At 35.5% G+C, this 22,968-nt stretch overlaps 2 protein-coding genes across 10 annotated transcripts; one reads left to right on the top strand and one right to left on the bottom strand.

The window, feature by feature from the left end:
* Positions 1–203: 203 nt before the first annotated feature.
* LOC145014276 (SNARE-interacting protein KEULE-like) lies at positions 204–16,208 on the bottom strand. 9 transcript variants are annotated; one of them, XR_013665471.1, is made up of 7 exons: positions 15,542–16,207; positions 15,423–15,470; positions 1,800–1,891; positions 1,650–1,715; positions 1,283–1,361; positions 745–1,196; positions 204–421 (listed from the first exon to the last, which is right to left on the bottom strand). XR_013665471.1 is itself a non-coding variant. In XM_078972661.1 (6 exons), exons 3-6 carry the CDS (start codon positions 1,673–1,675, stop codon positions 320–322), a joined length of 333 nt encoding a protein of 110 aa, XP_078828787.1. In that variant the 5' UTR covers positions 1,676–1,715; positions 1,800–1,891; positions 5,084–5,419; the 3' UTR covers positions 204–319. The 9 variants fall into 9 exon arrangements, 1 of the variants encoding a protein (XP_078828787.1); XR_013665469.1 differs by lacking the exons at positions 15,423–15,470; positions 15,542–16,207 and adding an exon at positions 5,084–5,446 and having other exon boundaries at positions 745–870; positions 1,146–1,196; XR_013665473.1 differs by lacking the exon at positions 1,650–1,715 and having other exon boundaries at positions 15,542–16,208.
* A 1,809-nt stretch (positions 16,209–18,017) lies between these two features.
* On the top strand, positions 18,018–18,831 carry LOC145015916 (uncharacterized). The gene has a single exon (XM_078974388.1). The coding sequence runs from the start codon at positions 18,021–18,023 to the stop codon at positions 18,687–18,689; it is 669 nt and encodes a 222-aa protein (XP_078830514.1). The 5' UTR covers positions 18,018–18,020; the 3' UTR covers positions 18,690–18,831.
* Positions 18,832–22,968: the final 4,137 nt, after the last annotated feature.

Here is a 22,968-nt window from a genome sequence, read left to right as displayed (position 1 = left end):
TTTCTTTCACACAATTGACATGAAAAAAAACCAATATTCATAACTCACAAAAATCTTCACTGTATTTGACGTTTGGTTTTTTTAATATAAATTTCTCACTTTTTTTTTTAGTTTTGTTATTAACTAGAGGGGAATTACATGCGCCTTTGGCACTGTGTTTGTTTGTTTGTTTGTTTTTTTTCCTTATTTCAAGCTGTAGCAAATGGTAGAACGTAGTATTATATTAATGAAAACATATTACATATTACATAGAAATAAGCAAATCACATGTTTCAATTTGTGGGAGGTGGTTGAGAGTTCTATATTTCATAAGATTATACTAAACAGTAGCAACAAGTTTTGTAGGGATTAGATCACAAAATGTTGTCATTGTTTTGGTGTCAAGTGACATGGCAGCTCTGTAACGCACAAATGGGAACTCCTAAACAAATATGAGTAAATTGTAAGAAATAGAAACATACTCATGTTAAAAATATTGACAATGTACTTTATTTTTTTACTCATAGTTACATTTATTTACCCATAATAACAACATGTTCACATTTGTCAACAATAATAGTAATATGTAACTCACAATAACAATGTATTTACATTTTCTTTAATACATAATACAAAATATGAGTACATTGCTATTATGGGTTAAACTAAACTGTTATATGAAAATAAATATAAATACGTTGCTATTTTACGCTTTATATTTGATAAATAGATAGGTAAAAAAAATGAACTTTTATAAGATCATACCAACATTGAAGCAAATACAGTTGCAATACGATTGGCCATGGCAGTTAAATATTCATCTCCTTGTCGGGAAAATTCTTCATACCCATAAAGTTCTTCCAACGTGCTCTCATGATCAGTGATAAAACACTATTATTGTATAATTTTAACTTAAATAAATCTTATTAAAAAAGTAAATTAACTTATGTAAATGAGATTATATTCCTAGCTATGAATGGCAAAGTATTCCAAGTTCATCTGCAAATTCCCTCACATGTTAGCAACCAATTCTTTTGAAACAGATGAACTGAAGAATACATAAGCTCTAAAAGCATAAATAAATGAAGTTGTAAACTTCAATGATATTAATAGTCTTGGATATAGGATTTATAACATAAAAAAAAGGTGTATGATCTTTCACATACTCTTTATATAAATGCGCTTTTCCAACCATGTCAGCCAATAAGACGTGAAGACTATATGTATTTTAACAGAAGCATAAAAGAACACAATTAAGATACTATAAGTTGTTGATTTTATAAAAAAAGATAAAGTAATTTACTTTTCTTTTGTTGGTTGGATGTAGTATACTGCATCCATGGAGGGGACTGGTTGTCTTCTCTTGTGAGTTTGTTTCGCCACTGTAAAAAAAATAAACATATTATTCACCTCTATAAAATAAAAAATCCAATAGACAAAGTTAATTAAAAAAACCAAAAAAAATTCTTGAAATTTGTTAAACCAATTTCAAACCAAATAATTTAACTCCAAAGACAACAAAATTGGAAGAAACCGACTGCCTCTTTGTCTTTGGGTCATTCTGGTATACTAATCTTTTGGGTTCCCTTGGTGGTCTATGGATCGTTAAATCTTTTAAAATGATGATTTTACCCTTCACAAAACTTCAAATTGAATTTTGGAAAACTTACCGTTGGATTAGTGACCAAAAGATCATCTCCAACAATTTGAACTTTGTCACCACATTCAACAATTATCTTGGCATATACAACAAAGTAGATCATTTATAAAAAAAAATTAAAAAAAAAACAAAATTTAAGATGTGAAAGTTGAGACTATACTTTAACTTTTGCTTGCATCAGCCCTCCTCGTTCTTAGTTCCATCATGTTTTTGAACCATATAGTTATCAATACCAGTTTGATCAGTTGGGTCCTGTAATATGAACATATATGTTTACATTATGTATGTCAACTAAAATAGTAATATTTAGATTGATATTGAGGGAAAGAGTGAATTGATGAAACAAACGTTGTCTATAATAGCAAGATCAATAATGGTATTCACATTGGAAGCAACCAAATCATAGAATGCAAAACATAGTTTAAATAGACAATGGAAAGTGTCTAAAAGTAAACAAAACACATCAATTTAGATTCCAGAGTATTAGGTTACCTTGGAAACACCTTTTCCAAGGTAGCCTAAGCCCCCATCTCTTAAATTATGTGTTTGATAGATGCATAGAAGAACAAAAATTATATGCCTATGTTATTATTAAATCTAAAATTCTAGCAAAATTCCTGCTTCGCTGCTTGCAAGTTAAATCACTATTGATATACGAAATAAAAAGGCTACATATATTTAAAAAGTTTTAACCAAATATGACAAAAGTAGAAACATAGCCATAGATGGATTTGGGAAATCATTCTGAGATAAAGTTTGAGTCATGAGAGAAACAAATCTTACTGATGGATGCCCTGATACGATCCCTGTCCCGTGTCGTTTTGGTGTGATCTATAAGAGGCGAAAATAAAGTGGGCTCAGGGGTTTTTTAGTAATTTATTTAAGTTTGCTTATTTTAGCAATTAGTTTTATTTATTTTAGGAGTTTATCTTTTATGTTTGGGTCGGTGATTTAGTTTCCTTTTTGTTTGCTATAAGTATCATATTGTATTAGACCTATCTTTTGATAAAAGAAACAGTATTGGAGTTTATATTTTGTGGAGTCTACCCGTGACTAGAATACAGGCTATACTAACTGGTTCGTATCAATTGGTATTAGAGCAACATGATTCTGGCAACGACACTGTTCATCGGAATTACTATTCACGTGCATACTGTTCATCGGAATTACTGTTCATGCGATACTATTCATCGAATATTGTTTACATCGGCACTATTCATCAAATATTTTTTTGGGAGATGGGAACAAAGCTCAATAATACCGATCGCATTGGACTGCTTGAGTCCGATGTAACCAAGATGAGGGAGGAAGCAGAAAGCCATCGGGTGGAGGTAGCAATGCAAAAAAAAAAGAATGAGTTCGATAGTGAGAGAGAGTCTTCGGACAGCGATGATGACAAATCGAAGGGTTCGGGTGGTCACATGGGTTCTGGTTTTTACAAAGGAAATAACAGGGACTCATTACCTGATTCGCGAAAAATCAAGATGCCTATCTTTTCAGGAGAAGATGCGTATGGATGGATTTATTGGGTTGAGAGGTACTTTGAACTGCAGGGGATCAACGAGAAGGATCAATTGAGGGCAGCAGGTTTATGCATGGAAGGGGCTGCACTTGCATAGTATCGATGGGTGGAGGCACGATCATCATGCCATACAAGGGAAAATCTCAAGAAGAAACTACTTGTTCGTTTTCAACCATCATATGAAGGTAATGTTTGTCAACAATTCTTATCGATTCAACAAGTAGGAATGGCTCGTGACTATGTGTGCGAATTTGAGAAATTATCTGGACAAATGCTTGACTTTCCTGAAGAGGTTTTGGAAGCAACATTTATTAAGGGATTGAAACCCGAGTTGAGATCAGCGGTAAGAATAATGGAACCCAAAAGTTTATCAAAGGCCATGAAGGCATCGGCAAGAATCGAAGAAAATAAGAACGGTGGAGCGTCAAAAACATGGGGTGGAACAATAAGAGGCAGCACCAGCAGTCAATTCAAAACCGGCACGCCATTATCAGTTGGCAACTAAGCAACAGTCAAGGAGGAAGGGGGATACATAGGTCCATTTTAACGTTTCATTGAAACAGAAATCACAAAGAAACGAGCAAAGGGTTTATGCTTTAGGTGTAATGGAAAGTTTGGACCGGGACATCGTTGTCCTAGCAAAACATTACAAGTGTTGATTATTGAAGAAGAAGAAGAAAAAGAAGGAAGCGAAGGGGGAGAAGATGACACAGAACATGCACATTTTGATATTGCTGAAGTATCGTTAAATTTAGTCAGCGGACTCACCCCACCACACACGATGAAAGTAAAAGGAGAGATGGGAGGCATGGAAGTGGTGGTGCTTATAGACAGTGGAGCCACCTATAATTTTGTTTCTACCAAACTAATTAAGTTGCTAGGAGTGGAGGCTTCCGGTACCAATGCAGTCAAAGTGAAACTGGGTAATGAGATGATGGTTACTAGTTGGGGAACCTGCAAGGGAATCATGTTAAATTTACCAGAATTACAAATAATTGAAGAATTCCTACCTTTTGAACTTGGCGGATCAGACGTGATTTTAGGCATAAAATGGTTATAGACCTTGGGTGACATGACAATGAATTGGCACGAGCTCTGGATGCAATTCTGGGATGAAAATCGTCTTGTAACCATTAAAGATGATCCTATTTTATCTAAGACTCTAACCTCTTGTAAAACACTTTGTAAGATATTGTAACACGAAGTAGAGGGGTACCTGGTCCACTTAAACGTGAAAGAAGAAACAGGCCTGGAGATGAAAATCTCAGTAGGGATTCAATCTATAATTAACACCTACAGTGGAGTGTTTGAGATGCCTTCTGGGATTCCTCCTCAATGGAGCCATGAACATGCGATTGTCCTCAAGGAAGGCAGTGCACCTATTAGTGTGCGCCCATATCGATATCCACATGCTCAAAAAGACGAGATAGAAAGATTGGTGAAAGAGATGTTAGATGCCGAAATTATTCAACCCAGCAACAACCCATTTCAAGTCTCGTTATTCTGATTAAGAAAAAAGATGGAGGTTGGCGTTTTTGCATGGATTACCGTGCACTCAATAAAGCCACGGTGTTGGATAAATTTCCAATTCCGGTCATTGATGAACTATTAGACGAGTTACACGGAGCGGTGGTGTTTTCTAAACTCGACTTGAAGTCGGGGTATCATCAAATCAAAATTAAGGCCGAAGATGTTCATAAAACCACATTTCGTACGCATGAAGGGCACTATGAATTCTTGGTTATGTCGTTTGGTTTGACTAATGTGATGGGTTTTGGTCATAAGACATCCTATGTGCTCATACAAACCCTAATGCTTGGATCTAGGTTTCTCTATTGTACATGCTTTGAATCCAAGACTATAAACCCTAATTCTAGCATATGGAAATCGATATTAACATATAATTAGGTTTAAGATGTTACCTTGATTGTTATGTAGCAATAACAATCCCAAATCTCCTTGATCTGACTTTGGAAGGCTTAGAGTCACAAGTGTCACTCCTCTAATGGCTTATAAACACCAAGAGAAAATGGAGAAGGTATAAAGAGAGAGGAGAGAGGTTAGAATTCGTCCTTAGGACTTCTTGGGAAGAGATACACGAATTCATGAGCCAAGGGGTGTTTATATAGGTGTAGAGATAGGGTTTCAGTCATTATCCTTATCTAGTTGCTTATTCATAAGGCAACCCATAAGATAATCCTTGAATCCTTATCATAGTCGAATTCTAAGGCCTTATCACCTCAAATTCGTTCACCCTATATTTAAGATAATCCTTACCTTATTTTGTAACTATCACATAATTACAAATCAGCCCCTCTAGTTTAATTAATTACACTTGATCACAAAATTAATTCCTAATTAATTATTGACCAATATTAATTAAACAAATATGATTTCTCCTTTAATATATTATTCTTATAACATATTAATAAATCATATTATCCTCTCTCTCTATATATTTCTCCAATCAAGTTGCTTTGGTGAAGGCAACCCAAAAGGACCATGCACCATCGGGTCAAGTACATACCAAAATAGTTATGGACTTAGACACTAATCCAACAGTCTCCCACTTGGATAAGTCTAACAACTATTCTGCGTATGACTTCAGATCCTGATCTGCAATCGTAGCTTTCCAAAGCCGTTGTCAACTCTGATCATATCAGATACACGTGTCCTTAGATAAGGGATCATATATTCCTCCATTCTAGATATCGTATGAGATGATTTCAAATCATTCTCTTTGTACTACTTCTCGATTTCTGATTTATGACGACAGACTAATTGAACAAATAAAATTATCCCTAGCCCGGCCGAGCATTTACGTTTGTCATCACTAAACCATCGAGGGGCCCAAAGATATCGCTTTTATTCTACTTTGAATAAAAGGAACGGATAAACTTTGATACAATTCTTGCTTGCACTCACCCACCGAATTACACACAACAATATGTTTTATAACACCAAGTTACTAGTGTGTTTTCATATTATCAATGTGCAACCAATTAGAAAGATACAACTCACACATCTCGATTTCAAGAATATAATATGTTATCGTCTCACCAATCACTCGTAATACAATTCATGGAGTGATCCAAGCGAGCGTGGGTTTAATCCAATGCTCAAATCATATTCGTAAGCACTCATGAACGTTGCAGCAAACATTTGCTTATGTCAAATACTCTTCTAGACAATCCACACACCAATTCACAACAGTCTTCATTCATATCTACTTCCAACATATGAACGACTGTGGCCTGTTCGAATAATTCGATTATTCTTAATAAACTCAATTATTCTGGAAGTCAAAACATGCAAAGTGAAACACAAGAATAATACTAATCCCATATGGCCTCAACCCTTTGAGCATAAATAAAACACATTTTATTTATCACCATATCGATTACTCATTATTTGTCGTTTCGGGTAATCAACTTCTTACTTGAATTATTACACTTGTCCCATGCTCCTAGCATGCACACAATGTTTACCTATGGTCCTTACTTTGTGAAATAGATCACATTGAACACGTTTCCAATCATTCTCATTTCACAACTCCAAATCCTTTTACATAAGTGAAAGAATATCAAATTCTTGCTACTTATAGAATATGCTAGATTCTGACATCCTATGCAAAGATCCTTTTGTAATATCATTGCACCAAAGTCACATAGACTATTGCCAATGATATTACAAAGTCCTCTATCGGAGATTGTTACAAGAAAATTCCTTAAATATGATGTCTCTCACTCAAAGTACATTTCTTTGAACATCCTTTTGCATAAAGTTTCTAATCTAGTCATAGATTTTCAATATTTACTTCCCAGTATAGACACGCTTCCATATGTTCCATATGACAACTCATTTTTTAATAGAATCTTTTCTATTCATCATAATGTCAATATGGTCCATTAATACCATGCTTCCAACTACTCACAAGCAACCAATCCTCGTCGAACTTTGGATTGTCCTTTGATAGTTGTTTAATTATTTTAGTCAAAACCAATTCTAGTTCCTTTTCCCGCTAAATACGCTAGACATTTGGAAAATTTTAGAATGGTCAAACATTAAAGCATTTGCAATCGATCCTATACCCGAAGCGTATGGGACACGATGCATAATGTTTTATTTGCTATGTTCTCAAAATTCGAATTGTGAAAAGGATTGTCGTAATCATAATCGAAATTTTAAGAACTCACTATGTACCTTTGACTAATATTATCAACATTTCTCAACCTAATCCTTTAGATTTGAAACGAAGCATAATATTCTCTCGCTTAATTATAGCAAAACAACTTTACAACCCTTACGACTTTGCAAGGTATAACTCTTGTTTTCTATAATTAATATTGCCAACTTGCAAAACTTTCCTATACAATCATAACTTTTATGCTCCCACTATCATGATGATTACTATAAAACATAAAACTTATGCTCCTAATAGCTTCGACATGTATTCATAAGCATCTTAACTTTCAGAAAGACAATACATATTGAGTTTCTTAAGTCCATGTTTCTAATACTTAGTGCTTTGATAATCTTTTATCAAGGCTTCTTGAATTTATACACCTTTGCCTTAGATAGTTCATATGTGTGTCTTAAACAATCAAGACTAATTGCCAAACCTCACAATTCAAATTATGGAAAGGGATACCGTAACCATAATCGAATTCGAGAATGCAACTTTACAATCACTATCTTCTTAAAATCTTTCTTAGTGAAAGCATTTCCTCACAATCATTTTCATGAAGGAGGAAATCTTATGATACTTAGATTTAAATGGTGTATTTGTTCCTATCCATGTGAATTTTTTAAAACCAAAGTTTACGACAAATTCAAACTTATATGGACTGAACTTTCTTAATCTTGATTTCTTGCCTTATGGTAGCACAGCTGCCCACCACGTCTTCCAAGTAGTTAAGCATCTCACCTTCTTCCTGTCAATGTACCTTTCATTGATCAAGGTGCTTTACCTTTTATGCGTTCAAAATGAGAACTCATAGAACTCACATGCATAATTAACTTAATTGGAAACAGCACAGAAACAAAATAATGTCAACACGATAGGTTGTAAACCTCAACTCGTGTGCTAGTGATGATCGATAAGGTTTATTTGATTTGTTCTTGAAACCTTTCAAGACCATTAAGACTCCCACTGACTCCTTGACATATAAGATTGTTTTGTCAATAACCATTTCTTGACAAACAAATATTCAAGAGTTAGTGTAGTTTTTATCAAAACACTTCATAAATTGGTCCTAGTCGGTCTTTGTCTTATTCAAGACATCACAACTTTCCACATTTGATGAATGTTATAAACCTTTAATACTTTTCACTCATTGTCACAATCTTAACTTTAAGACTTGTTATTGGAACGAAGTATGATAGACTTCTTGATTTAACCATTTCTTCAATCCTTGATTCCTCTTCTTAAACATACAATTGTACTAAGACTCACCTAGAGGATCAATTGAGATATAGTTCTTAATCATTAAGACCCATTATAAAGCATAAAAGCTACTCTCCCTTCTTAGAATGGAGAAACTTTTATTTTTCTGCCTACTTGATTCTTCTTATTCGTTCTACTATTGATCTAAACCCTTTAATCAATTCAGAATTACACTTAATCTTGTAAGTATAATCATATTTACTAAACCTTTAGTAAATCATGACGAATATCTTTGTTACTCTTATGGTGAACTTGATCAACATACAACTTTGTGTACTCGATCTACTAGTCCTTCACTTGACACTTTGTCAACGAATTTGTCTAATTATCAAATATGAAATTTCTCATTCATCATGCAACCAAGTTACGTGATTCCAAATTTCTGTCCAATTGAAACTTTGGGCGATGAGAAACTCTCCCTATTTGGTAAATTCTCGACATTTCCATAAATAACATAACTAAGAATCATATCCATTCGTTGTAGAAATATACAAGCATCAATTTTCATAACGATTTCATTGCAAGGAAGTAAACAAATAAATAAATAAGTCAAACAAAATTTATTTTATTTATAAAAGCAGCGGAAAAACATTTGTCCTTACAATGCAAAATCTATTGAAAACTATGTAAAAGGAAAATTTCTAACAACTCTATCATAACTATCTAAGCTCAAAATCCAATCTTCAAGTCCATGCGAACGAGATCCATCTCTTGTGATTAGATTCATCTTGCTCTCTTATCAAGCTTCCTTTCTTTTCACCGATCCTTCAAAACATTCAAATGCAATCTTATCACATCATGTATTAAGAATCAATGAATAGGAACTTAACGGAATTAGATAGTGGATTTTACCTGAAGCGTAGTCATACTTTTGACTCTCCCATCTCTTAGATCTCTTAGGTAAATAGGGCAACTTCGTCTCTAATGCCCCTTCTCTTGGCAATAAAAGCAAATTGACTTTTTTGGAACAACACATGGAACTACTTCAGACATTGCCTTTCTCTTATGATCAAACTTTTCGATTATTGCATGTCTTTCATTGCCATTGTCTATATCCATAGAGGTCTTGAAGGTAGATTCACCAATCAACTTTGCTTTTTCTATTGCGCCAAACCATTGCTGATTCAGCAGCAATAAGCATATAGGTAAGATCAATAAGGGTCACGTCGTGGTTCATCATATAGTACTCTCTTACGAACTCACTATACGAGTTAGGAAGTGACTGAAGAACCCAATCAACAGTCATCGCTTCACCGACAACGGATCCCATCATTCTTAACCTATCAATGTGTGACTTCATCCCTAAGACGTGTGCACACACCGACTTTCCTTCTTTATGTTTACTCGCCAAAAGGGCTTGAGTGATATTGAACCTTTCAATTTTACAATCTTGTGGGTTAGAGAGAATAATTGGAGGAGGAGGAGGAAGTGAAGCATGATTTCTTGTTCCTCGATCGAAACGTGGAATATCATCTTCATGTGGAATACTTGTTCCACGGGATTCGGGAAGACCATAGTTGTCGAACTTTGACATCTACAAAACGGGAGAAAACAAATTCAAGTTAGTTGATTGATTGAGTCCTTGGTAAATCACCCAAATGAAATTCCAAGGCTAGGACCCAACACAATATTCTACAACTCGGGAGAGGGATGCCGTAACCCAAATTGCAGAACATTTGAAGGTAAGTGAATGATGATTCACTAATTTCCACCATGAAAAACAAAAAAGAAATTTAAGTTTTAAATCTATGAAAACTCCTAGATCCTTTGAGATTCATTGAACATTTCAATGGCATGTTTAAATCTCGATATGCCCCTCTTGTTTGTGACTGGGATGCCGAGGTTCACAAAGCGGGTGTGAATAACCATGCAAACTTACATGGTGCCCTCACATGTTACAATCACCTATTCGATGTGCCGGTAAACCACACACGCTCCACCGAACTATAACAAACATTGAGTCACCCTTTACTACCTTTGCTTAGAACCATTTAGTGTGCCGGTAAACCACACACGCTCCACTAACGTCTTCGCAAGGGCACAAAGTGTAATTTCATGGAATTTCATCAATTCACTTTTGCCTAAGTAACTAAGATTGGGAATTAGAAAAACATTTAGTTACTTTAGTAATTCATTATACTTATAATGGAAGGTTTCGTCCTATCCTACCCGTTCAGCTAACGACCCTACACTAGTCAAGAGTGCGGTGGGTAAGAGTGGATACCCATTCAATCGCCATATTATAGGAAATTTCCTTAAACACCCCTTATAGACCAGCTTCGTGAATGAGGCCTACTAACGGTAAGACTGACTTTTACTTATACATATATATAATGTTAGACTTTTAATGTTATATATAGTATAGGGCGCATTTTACACTTTTAAAATACTATGTGGTTAACTTTAACAATTACACTTTTAATTCAATTAAATGGTTAACCTAAACTTTTATGGATTTATTAAATCTCTTTTAATTATACTCCTTAATTAATTAATAAAACCATAAGGGTGTATTTGAACTTTTCAAAATATTACTAGGGTTTTAGAATTTAACATTCGTAATTAACTTTTAATCAACTTTTAAATTCCAAAACTTGAGGGCAAGTTTTGAAACCTTTTTCAAAACATTAGGGTTTTAACTATTTAAATTTCAAAACTTCAAAACTTTTGGGTTCAAATTTAAACTATAAAACTTAAAGGGGAAAATATGAAACTTTTCATAACAACAAAGATCAAATAACAAATAATTTTAAATTAACATTTAATCACATAATTATCTATATTTGATTTATTTAATGATTTCTTGCAAAACAATTTATCAATTTACTCAAAATAATTAATCAATTATCTTATAAGGAAACAATTATCTTATTAATTGATAAATATCTTCATTTAGATCAAAAATATAGTCAAATATATCATATAATCGGATTAATATTGATCTAACATGATAAGGTAACTATCCATATGCAAAAACAGCAAGAAATCCCGAGATAAGCATTATCTGACGAGTTGACTCGTCGAGTCACCCTGGACTCGGCGAGTTCAGCTATGGACTCGGCAAGTCCAGCCTCCATAAGCCAAAAAAAATCGAATTTTTCAAACATATAATGCATCAATACAATAGAAACCAATCTAGGCTCTGATACCACTGATGGGTTTTGGTCATAAGACATCCTATGTGCTCATACAAACCCTAATGCTTGGATCTAGGTTTCTCTATTGTACATGCTTTGAATCCAAGACTATAAACCCTAATTCTAGCATATGGAAATCGATATTAACATAATTAGGTTTAAGATGTTACCTTGATTGTTATGTAGCAATAACAATCCCAAATCTCCTTGATTTGACTTTGGAAGGCTTAGAGTCACAAGTGTCACTCCTCTAATGGCTTACAAACACCAAGAGCAAATGGAGAAGGTATAAAGAGAGAGGAGAGAGGTTAGAATTTGTCCTTAGGACTTCTTGGGAAGAGATACACGAATTCATGAGCCAAGGGGTGTTTATATAGGTGTAGAGATAGGGTTTCAGTCATTATCCTTATCTAGTTGCTTATTCATAAGGCAACCCATAAGATAATCCTTGAATCCTTATCATAGTCGAATTCTAAGGCCTTATCACCTCAAATTCGTTCACCCTATATTTAAGATAATCCTTACCTTATTTTGTAACTATCACATAATTACAAATCAGCCCCTCTAGTTTAATTAATTACACTTGATCACAAAATTAATTCCTAATTAATTATTGACCAATATTAATTAAACAAATATGATTTCTCCTTTAATATATTATTCTTATAACATATTAATAAATCATATTATCCTCTCTCTCTATATATTTCTCCAATCAAGTTGCTTTGGTGAAGGCAACCCAAAAGGACCATGCACCATCGGGTCAAGTACATACCAAAATAGTTATGGACTTAGACACTAATCCAACATAATGCACCAGCTACGTTTCAGTCGTTGATGAATAAGGTATTCCAGCCTTATTTGAGATGATTTGTTTTGGTGTTTTTTGATGATATTTTAATTTATAGCAAATTGGAGCAAGAACATCATAAACACTTGTCTATTGTCCTACAATTACTACATGATAATATGTTGTACGCAAACAAGAAGTGTTTTTTTGGGCAAAAGAAAGTTGAGTATCTTGCATATATCGTGTCAGAGGAGGGGGTGTCGGCTGATCCACTCAAAATCAGTGTTATGCTCGAGTGGCCTATGCCAAAGACTATTCGTGAGCTTAGAGGGTTTCTGGGTTTGACAGGTTATTACCGTAAGTTTTTTAAAGATTACGGGAAGATCACATGGGATCTTACAGAACAACTAAAAAAAGATAGTTTTAATTGGTCTAATGAAGCTTCGGAGGCGTTTAAAAAGCTTCAAACCGCAATGACATAAGTACCAGTTTCAGCATTACCTGATTTCAACAAACAATTCGTGTTGGAGACGGATGCTTCCGGATATGGGTTAGGGGCGGTTCTCATGCAAGAAGGGAGACCACTGGCATTTTTTAGTCATACGTTGGGTGCTCGAGCGAGATTGAAATCAGTTTACGAGCGGGAACTCATGGCAGTAGTTATGGCAATTCAGAAGTGGCGACCTTATTTATTAGGAAGGAACTTTGTGGTTCGAACTGATCAGAGAAGTTTAAAATATCTCCTGGAGCAACGTACAATAACTAAAGACCATTAAAAGTGGTTATCCAAACTACTGGGATATAAGTTTGATATCAAATACCATCCCGGGAAAGATAATGTTGTTGCGGATGCGCTCTCACGGAAGACCCCCGAAGCACAACTCTCGATAATAACGACTAGTGAGGTTGATTGGGTAGAGTTGTGGCGAGATGTCAAGAAGGATGATGAGTTGCAGTTGATAAAACAACAGGTCATCACAGGTACATCCAGACTAGCAGGTTACACAGTTGAGCAAGGAAGATTGCTATTTAAAGGGAAGATAGTTTTGCCAAGGCGTTCTAAATGGGTATCAATTTTGTTTAGTGAGTTGCATGAGGGAGTAGTGGGTGGTCATTCGGGGATATAGAAACTTACCAACGATTAGCTCAAGAAGTTTATTGGAAGGGTATGAAAGGTGATATTGCTAAACTAGTAGCGGAGTGTGACGTTTGTCAACGACAAAAGTATTCGACAATGGCGCCAAATGGGTTATTACAACCTTTGGAATTACCGACGGCAGTTTGGTCGGAAGTTACTATGGATTTTATCAATGGCTTACCTCGATCGGATGGGTACTCAGTCATCTTTGTGGTGGTTGACCGTCTCAACAAGTATGCACATTTTATTCCGGTGAAGCACCCTTACACTGCACCGATTATCGCTACCCTTTTTGTCAAGGAAGTAGTACGTTTACATGCGATACCAATATCTATTGTGTCGGACCAAGATAAAGTATTCGTGAGTCATTTTTGGAAGTAACTATTTCGATTGCAGGGTACCACGCTTAAGAGAAGTACCGCCTATCATTCTCAAACAGATGGAAAAACGGAGGTAGTTAATCGATGCTTGGAGACTTATTTACGGTGTTTTATAGGAGATACTCCCAAGAGATGGGTTAAGTGGTTACCGTGGGCTGAGTATTGGTATAATACTTCATTCCATATGTCTACTAAGACGATGCCTTTTCATGTCTTGTATGGCCGTGATCCACCTCGCTTGTTATATTATGGTAGCTTGAAAACGCCAGTTAGCAATGTGGATCAGTATTTGGAAGAAAGGGACCGTGTTTTACAAGAATTAATGGGGTATTTAATCAGAGCTCAACAAGTCATAAAAGCACAAGCTGATCTCCATAGGAGGGACGTGGAATATGAGGTGGGGGATTGGGTTTATCTTAAACTCAAGCCTTATCGTCAACACACATTGGCAAGACGTCGAAATGAGAAATTGGCACCACATTATTTTGGACCTTTTGCGGTACTTGAACGTATCGGTAAGGTTGCTTATCGCTTAAAAATTCCAGACAATGCAAGGATACATGTTGTCTTTCATGTATCACAGCTCCGCAAACTGATTGGGAATCGGACAACAATGTCTCAATTACCTGCTACCTTGACTGAAGACATGGAGGTTTTACTAAGTCCAAGCAAGGTTAAAGGAGTTCGTGATGGGGAAGCTGGAAAGGAAGTTTTGACCCGTTGGGCTAATTTACCAGAATATGAAGTAACTTGGGAGCCTTTGGAAGCGATGATTAGGCAGTTTCCCGAATTTAACCTTAAGGACAAGGTTCGAGTTTGGGAGGGGAGTAATGATACGATCCCTGTCCTGGGTCGTTTTGGTGTGATCTATAGGAGGCGAAAGTAAAGTGGGCTCAGGGGCTTTTTAGTAATTTATTTAAGTTTTTTATTTCCACAATTAGTTTTATTTATTTTAGGAGTTTATCTTTTATGTTTGGGTCGGTGATTTAGTTTCCTTATTGTTTTGTATAAGTATCATATTGTATCAGACCTATCTTTTAATGCAAGAAACAGTATTGGAGTTTATCTTTTAATGCAAGAAACAGTATTGGAGTTTATCTCTTGTGGAGTCTACCTGTGACTCGAATACATGCTATACCAACTGGTTCGTATCATGCCCCACTGGGAACAACAACTTGCTCTCATGTACTATTTGATATCAGCATCTGAATTTCAAGGAAAGTATCTAATCGGGGCTCAATGAAGATATGAAAACGTCGTTTCTAAATAATGATTAATATAACGTAAAATCAAATTGATGAAATATGAATGGAAGTTACAATAAAATCAAAGTTTAAGCAACTTCAAATCCGAAATTATGGGTGATATACCTGAAATGCGAAAGCCGACCCTGAACTCCCTATGTAATTCATCGAAACCTACATAAGAAGTAAATGAAATCAGACATCGACTTATGGAAGTGGAGATGATGGTGGGTGATAATCAGTACCCCTAAATCGGAAACAACAGATGGTCTGGACTCCTTTAACCGACCTACCTTGCAACACCTCACCGTCGGCAACCCACCAGCTTGTAGTTTTTTGTTCCTGTTGGTTTTTTGGTGAGGGTTTAACCTAGAAAATCGATTGAAGCATACAGAAGAAAAGAAGGGGACGAATATGACGTCAACTTCACTCGAGTTATAAACTCTAATGGCGGTTTGAGTGTTTGAGGATAAAAGGTCTAGAGTGAGCCAATACGCTACACTATGTTGCAGGTTTAATCCGCCAGGGTACTCTGACACTCTTGAACGGAGATCCGGCCATACATTCTTACCCTCTGGATTCCAGTGCAAGGTTGATCGGTGGTTTAATTGAGAGATAATGTTCAATTAAGGGCAAAATAGATGAGCAATAGAAGAGAAGGAACCCGATTCAATAATTGGAAGGCATGAAACAAAAGGGATCGTCGGAGTGGTGCAAGAAAGTGGAGTGCCGGAAATCACAAGGGACATGGAAGCCTTTTCGGATGAAATTAGGAGGATATTGAGATAAGAAGAAATAGGGAAAGGCGGTGGAGAGGAAGCGATAGATATTGGAGGAGAATGGACCGACTTTGAGGAAGAGAAGATAAGCATCAGCCAAAAGTGAAGTCACAAGGGCAAAATGACTTCGGTGCGTGGCAAAATAAGAAAGCCAAGACTTGCGTGTACAAATAAGAAAAAAATGTGGCGGAAATAAGAATTGTCAAAGTTTCCTATTCACCAAGTTTTTAGCAATTAATAGTATATATAATGTTTAACATTCTTTCTTACAATTTGATCAACAATTCGTGATGCATATTTCTAGCACCAAAATATAGCAGTATCTTAGAAAACAGTTAACATTTCCCTACAACAATACCCTCCGATACCTCCTCTGTATTTATGCAAAAAGAATTCTTTTGTAAAATAACGAACATACACACAAGATAAAATTGATACACGAAAGTCCAAGCCAACAAACATGGCAGGGGCTTTTGTTATAAACTAATACAAATTTCATGTCTTCTTAAGCCCAATTAGCACCTCTGCTATATTCAAGCAATCAAAAATCAAACCTACTTTCATTCAATTCTCAGAAATTAGTAAACGGAATTTAAAATTCAGAATTCAGAATTCTCAGAAATCTAACCTAAGCAATCTAATCTAACAAAACTTCTACACCAAAAATCGAAATAGAATCATCTTCTTGCTATAACCAGCACCTATTCCATACATAAATCAAAGATGGAGTTCAATACCAGAGATGGAATTGCATGTTGGGGGATTGACAGAGGTTGAGTTTGGTATGGCCGGATGTTGAATGGTGGCCGGTTGGAGTTGTCGCCGACGATGGAGGTGCCGCCGGAGAGACGAATCATGTACAGATTGTGTATCGCGTCGTTGGTAATTTCTTCCTATTGAGTATATAAGTTTTTTAAAAAACACTCTTTTTGTTAAAAACTCAATCCCTGAAGATGTTGGCTCCCAAAAGACGGGTTAAGTATTTTCATAACCCAAGTTACATGGCCATGGAATGATGCTATATACCTAAAGAAATCTTTCTATTTTCTCAATAATATGGTAAAAACTAGAGTATATTTGGGGACGAGATGAGCCATATTGTAGTAATGCTACAAATCCAAACAACGGTGAACATATGCAATTATGAATAATGAAAATTTCTGCGTCATAGAATGTCTTAGAATATTTCGATATAGTTGAAACAAATCCTTTAGTCACTTTAATAGTTTTTAGATCACTACATTTACATGATCCATTTAATTTTTATGAAAATAATAATATGTGACATTTTTTGCAATTAAATGTTGAAAATAAAAATAAAAATAAGAAATGTCCTGCCGTTTTTTGCAACATCCATAAATTATTGAATAAATAATTTAAAGAATGTTGACTATACGAAGAGGTCCAAGTCGCCCGCAATTAAATTTTCCAGTGACGGTCTTTACCAGCTCGCTAATATTTTACCAAATACAGAATAAGAAGTAGATTTTTGTAATGATATTTATATTTTTATATCGATGAATGTAATCGAGCGTTAACATTAATTAAACATGTTTTTGTAATTAAAATATGAAACATATCATATAAATGGGTAAAAATATGATAAAATCTCGAAAATACATATTAAACTCAGTTAAAAAAAAATCCTAAATAAGTTGATAACAAGAGTAATTGTATTTACAGAATAACTAAATAATCTTGACGAAGAAACTATAGTCAATGTCTATTAGTTTCTCAATTCTCATTATTCAAAACATATCAAAAAAAGGATTAAAAAGATAAGAAAGACGAATATGTCCAAGTCGGTCACAATTGTAGTTTCCATTGTTGGCTGCGCCGTGTTGACTCAGCTCGTGTCCCACTATGAGCATTATCGTTCACCACCAGGCACAAGCCACTTCTATATAAACCCAACCTCGTATACAACCTAACCCTATCTTCAAAAATGGCCACCAAGATCTCCTTCTTCCTCTCATCCCTTGCAATCTTAGCAGCTCTGCAACTGTCGTCAGCAGTCGACTACTCCGTCACAAACCGGGCAGCAGCCACCCCCGGCGGTGTTAAGTTCAACAACGTCATTGGGGCGGCATACACCACTCAAACTCTCGGTTCCGCCACAAGCTTCATATGGACCACATTCCAACAAAATACTGCTGCTGATAGAAAGAATGTAGCACAAGTAAACGTGTTCATTGATGATATGGATGGTGTTGCCTACACTTCTGGCAATGAGATCCATGTCAGCGCGAGGTATATTCAGGGTTATTCCGGTGATGTCAAGACTGAGATTACCGGAGTACTCTACCATGAGATGACTCATGTATGGCAATGGAATGGAAACGGTCAAGCTCCGGGAGGATTGATAGAGGGAATTGCGGATTACGTGAGGCTGAAGGCTGGGTATGCTCCTAGCCATTGGGTTCGGCCAGGGCAAGGTAACAAATGGGACCAAGGGTACGATGTGACAGCTCGGTTTCTAGACTATTGTAATGGTCGTAGAAGTGGGTTCGTGGCTGAACTCAATAAGAAGATGAGGAACGGCTATAATGACGGTTATTTCGTGGACTTGCTAGGGAAGTCAGTTGCTCAACTGTGGGCTGAATACAAAGCTTAAGGGTGCAAGCATTGAGCATCATTATATATAAACTAAAAAAAGATAATTACCAAACTTCTATGCATTGTATTTTAACAATAATTATGATAAAACTGTTTGATGCATACAAAGTTCAATAAAAATAAAAAGGTATTATTCCTTTATATATATATATATATATATATATATATATATATATATATATATATATATATATATATATATATATATATAACCTCTGTTCACTTGGATCCTATTCAAACAAATGATTACTTATTCCCTAAGCCATAAATAGTTTAACTTTAAAGTTCATTCTAAGGGCATCGACAATGCATTGAACTTCATAGAGTTCAATGGATTGTCACATCATCATTCTACAATCCATACAACTTCATATATTTTTCTCTACAATGTATTAAACTTTACAAAGTTTAATAGAATGTTATAAAATATAATTTATAGTATATATTTAAGAATTAAAACTTTCATTTTTCCCATTGAAGAGTTTAATGGTCATTGAACTCCAAATTCATTGAATGCTAATGTGGCATCTCACAATGGAAGAGTTTTATCCATTGAATGACACATGAACTTGCCACCTCATTCAATTCTCCTATTGAACTCACCATTGTGGATGCTCTAAAACCTTAATTCATACACTTAATGCATGTACAAGAGGAGTCACAACATGGAATGGTTGAAATGATCTATTTTACCTTTTTGAATGCATACCACCTCAATTGAGATCCACTTCCAGTTGGAGTGTTTAAATCTATATATGATTGTTTAAAGAGTGAATTGCAACATTAATCTTACGGTATCTTAAAAATGTACTTTGAGTCCAATTTTTTCTTTTGTGCATAATAGGTCCAAAATTTAACATATCATATAGATTTGGTCCCTCAAATTAGTGCTCGTCTAAAGCATGTTGTTAAGTTTCACGTGTCTTTAAAAAATGATGGGCATTTTCGTATTTATATGTCTTTACACAACAATTAAATAAACCTACCATCTCTCTCTCTCTCTCTCTCTCATCTTGCTTATTTGATTTTGGCAACTAGAAGATACAACCACCACCGATAATCAAAAGCAACACCACCAAACCAGTCAATGTCGTTGTTGCCCGCATTGTTGGAATGTTGCTCTGCTCGTTGGAACACTGCCTACTCGTTAGAAAGCCTCATCCTTGCTATAAGGAGAACCATTCTCTCAAATCTTAAAATGTGATGAGGTTTCATGTCTACGAGTTTCATATCTCACTAGAACCACTGACATTAGGGTTACCGGAGATCTAAGGTTTATATGACGAAGTTGTGCATCTGGTGAAGACGAAGGGTGGCAGAGAAGTTCCAAATCTGAAAACCACAAACATTCATCTATATCTCCATCGATTTCCGATGTGTATTCAATGCACTAGTTTTAAATTTATAAATTCAATTCTATATCAACTAGCTTTCACACACTAGACAATGTACCTAATTATGAAATAGTATAGTTGTAGCCTTGAAGAGTTATCAAAGGTTTAGGGAACGATAGTGAATTAACCTTAGAACTTTTTATTATAGGTTACACTAAATAAATGAAAGCACTAAGGGGGTGGGGGTGGGGGTGGGGGGGTCTTATTATAAAATCGCAAGCAAATAAATAGCTAAACTAACTAGAATAACTGATTAGAAATGAATCACTTCAAGTACTTTAGTTTAGATTAGATTGCATTTGAAAATGTTGGTTAATTACTAAATGCAATGGTTATTTATTCATTATTCACTAATTCTTAAATTGATTCGTGTATTTGGTCCATACATGAATACTAATGACTCAAAGAAGTTTTAATTTCATTATCATGCCATTAATTATCCTTGAATTTATTTTTCAGTTCGCATCATGCAAGATTCGATTTTTGTCAATCCTAAAGATTATTAGAATTAAATCATGCTAATAATGGTCATCTAAAACATGCTCGCGCTTGAAAGTTCACAACTTTATTAACCTAACCCTAGGTTTTGATCCAACACTAGTCACAATTATTTTATGGTAATAAAACCACTATGATTCTGGAAAATATAATTAGATTTGTCTTCTAATCACATAGACTTAGCAATAAGTAATAATGTAACGATCTTTAACACATATGAATCTTCAGTCAAACTTACACAATAAATTAAATAAAAATAAATGATCCAAAGAGCAATTTAATCCAAAATATCAATGATTCATCTAACTTAAACACAAAGCAAAATGTTTGAACACCCTAATTCTTAAAGTAAAAACTCAAATAGAAACAATTAGAATGCTAATGATGGTCAAAACAATAAACCAAATTATTCCTATCATGAATCAACTCTCAAATCCTTCAAATCTTTGCTCCATATCAGTTTAATGACTCTTCAACCACCTTCTGGACCCCTTAGAATGGTAGTTCTAAAGTTTCTTGTCGCACAAGTTAAAGTGGATTGTAAGATATCTTGTTAGGGTTAATTTTCACATCCATTTATAGATTTCCGCGACACCACAAGGAGGTAATGGCTTTGTCGCATCGTGATAATGAGAATCCATAATGAAACCAAACTTGTCGGCTTGGAAAAAAATAATTTTTTATTTTTTGAAAAGAAGCGGCCCATATCATGAAGGGGCGTGACACACCTCTTACATAAATTCAATGTTTTTTCATTTTTTCTGATCTAGCTCTATTTTCAACATTTTTCTTCCTTTTCGCTCTAGTAACATATTATATATGTAAAATAACAATTTAAAACTTTATAAGAACCTTTTGTTCCAAATAATATAAAAATATATCATAAAATAATAATATAATTCCATAAAAGTATGTCTAAACTAGGCGTTATCAATTTCGTTTTCAGTACATTTTTAATTTCTAAAACCCCATATTCGACGAGCTAGTATTCAGTAGTATGTGTTCATCTTGTTTATAGATGGTTTGCACATGTGGATAGTTTGGGTTTTCCAAAAACCGTAATCGATTATGTTTTCATTTTTGTTTCTAGTAAGTTTGTAGATCTGGAATAGTCGACTTTGTTCAACTACGGTAGATTAGGGTTTTCATCTATTGAATTAAGTTCACCCATGACAAATTCGTGTTCTAAAACTTTTAGATTTCGATTAGGGTCTTTAATCTTTGTTCATCCATGACATATCTCAAATTTCTGATGGTGGTGGAAGTAGAACGGATGAAGTGAAAGTTGGTGGTGGTGTCTGGTGTGTCTAAAATGGTGGTCTGCAGATAGTGATGGATCGGTTGATCATATAGAGAGATGGAGAAGACGATAAAGAGGGGCGGATGGCGGTGATTGATAGGTGCATAATTAGCCATATGTTTAGTATAGATTTTTATTCATTTTTAGCTAACTATGTGCATAATGTGGACAAAAGGTACTTAATAATGCTTAAATTGTGTTTTCAGTCCAGAAGACATGCTTGGAAGTAAAAAGGAATAAGGAGAAGCAATTAGAGACCAAAGAATGAAGAAAAAGGAAGACATCCACATCTACTCGGCGAGTCTACGGAGCTACTCAACGAGTTCCCGAGAATGTTCCGGAAGAAAAGTCAAGAATCCTTGTCGTACATGGATTTTACACATCAACTCGGCGAGTTGGGGACCTACACGGATTTTACACATCAACTCGGCGAGTTTAGGAGATGACTCGGCGAGTCGGGCTAGATATCAGACTTGAGTCGTGTAGTAACTCGGCGAGTCACATGGGTAGACTTGGCGAGTTGTATGAAGATGGGCAGGGACTCGACGAGTTGGAAGAACAACTCGACGAGCCTGTTGAAGATTGTCTTAGACTCGGCAAGTGAGGTCGTGAAACCCCAAACCCTTCGAGTTAAGACTCGGATCAGTGAGTTGAGTGGGGACTCAGTGAGTTGGATAGGAATCAAAAATCAGTAGACTCGGCGAGTCATGGTCTGACTCGGCGAGTCGAGTCGCGAATGAAAGGGGTTTCTCAGCTTATGAACTCGGCGAGTCAGTAGGCTGACTTGGCGAGTAGGGTCAACCTGGAAGGTTGACTTTGACCAGGACTTTGACTTTGACAAGAGTTGACTTAGTTGACTTTTGGAGGACTGTTAGACTAAGTGTTATATTGATATTGGTAGCACGGTGAGCTAGAGGAGCAATGCCTCAGAGGGTTGTCGGTTAGCAGCCAGAGGGTTATCAACAGAGCTCAGCAGTTCAGGTGAGTTTCCTTCCAGTAGGAACAGGTCTAAGGCCACAATGTCGGCCCATTTAGCTAACAGTAGTTTCCGGACTTCGGTCCGATACAGTAGTTAGTATGTTTGA

Source organism: Lactuca saligna, chromosome 9, assembly GCF_052625555.1.
Source record: "Lactuca saligna cultivar CGN05327 chromosome 9, ASM5262555v1, whole genome shotgun sequence".
Lineage (NCBI taxonomy): Eukaryota > Viridiplantae > Streptophyta > Magnoliopsida > Asterales > Asteraceae > Lactuca > Lactuca saligna.
Note: the sequence above shows the minus strand (reverse complement) of the source record. Positions and strands in the feature narration are given on the sequence as shown.

What these genes read in the sequence shown, in the direction of transcription:
- LOC145014276 (XM_078972661.1), bottom strand. Translation starts at nt 1,675, where the DNA reads ATGATCTTTTGGTCACTAATCCAACG. An exon ending in TTTTGGTCACTAATCCAACG is followed by an intron (nt 1,362 to 1,649) that starts GTAAGTTTTCCA and finishes TTTTTTTTACAG; the next exon opens with TGGCGAAACAAACTCACAAG. An exon ending in CTGTATTTGCTTCAATGTTG is followed by an intron (nt 422 to 744) that starts GTATGATCTTAT and finishes ATATTTGTTTAG; the next exon opens with GAGTTCCCATTTGTGCGTTA.
- LOC145015916 (XM_078974388.1), top strand. Translation starts at nt 18,021, where the DNA reads ATGGCCACCAAGATCTCCTTCTTCCTCTCATCCCTTGCAATCTTAGCA.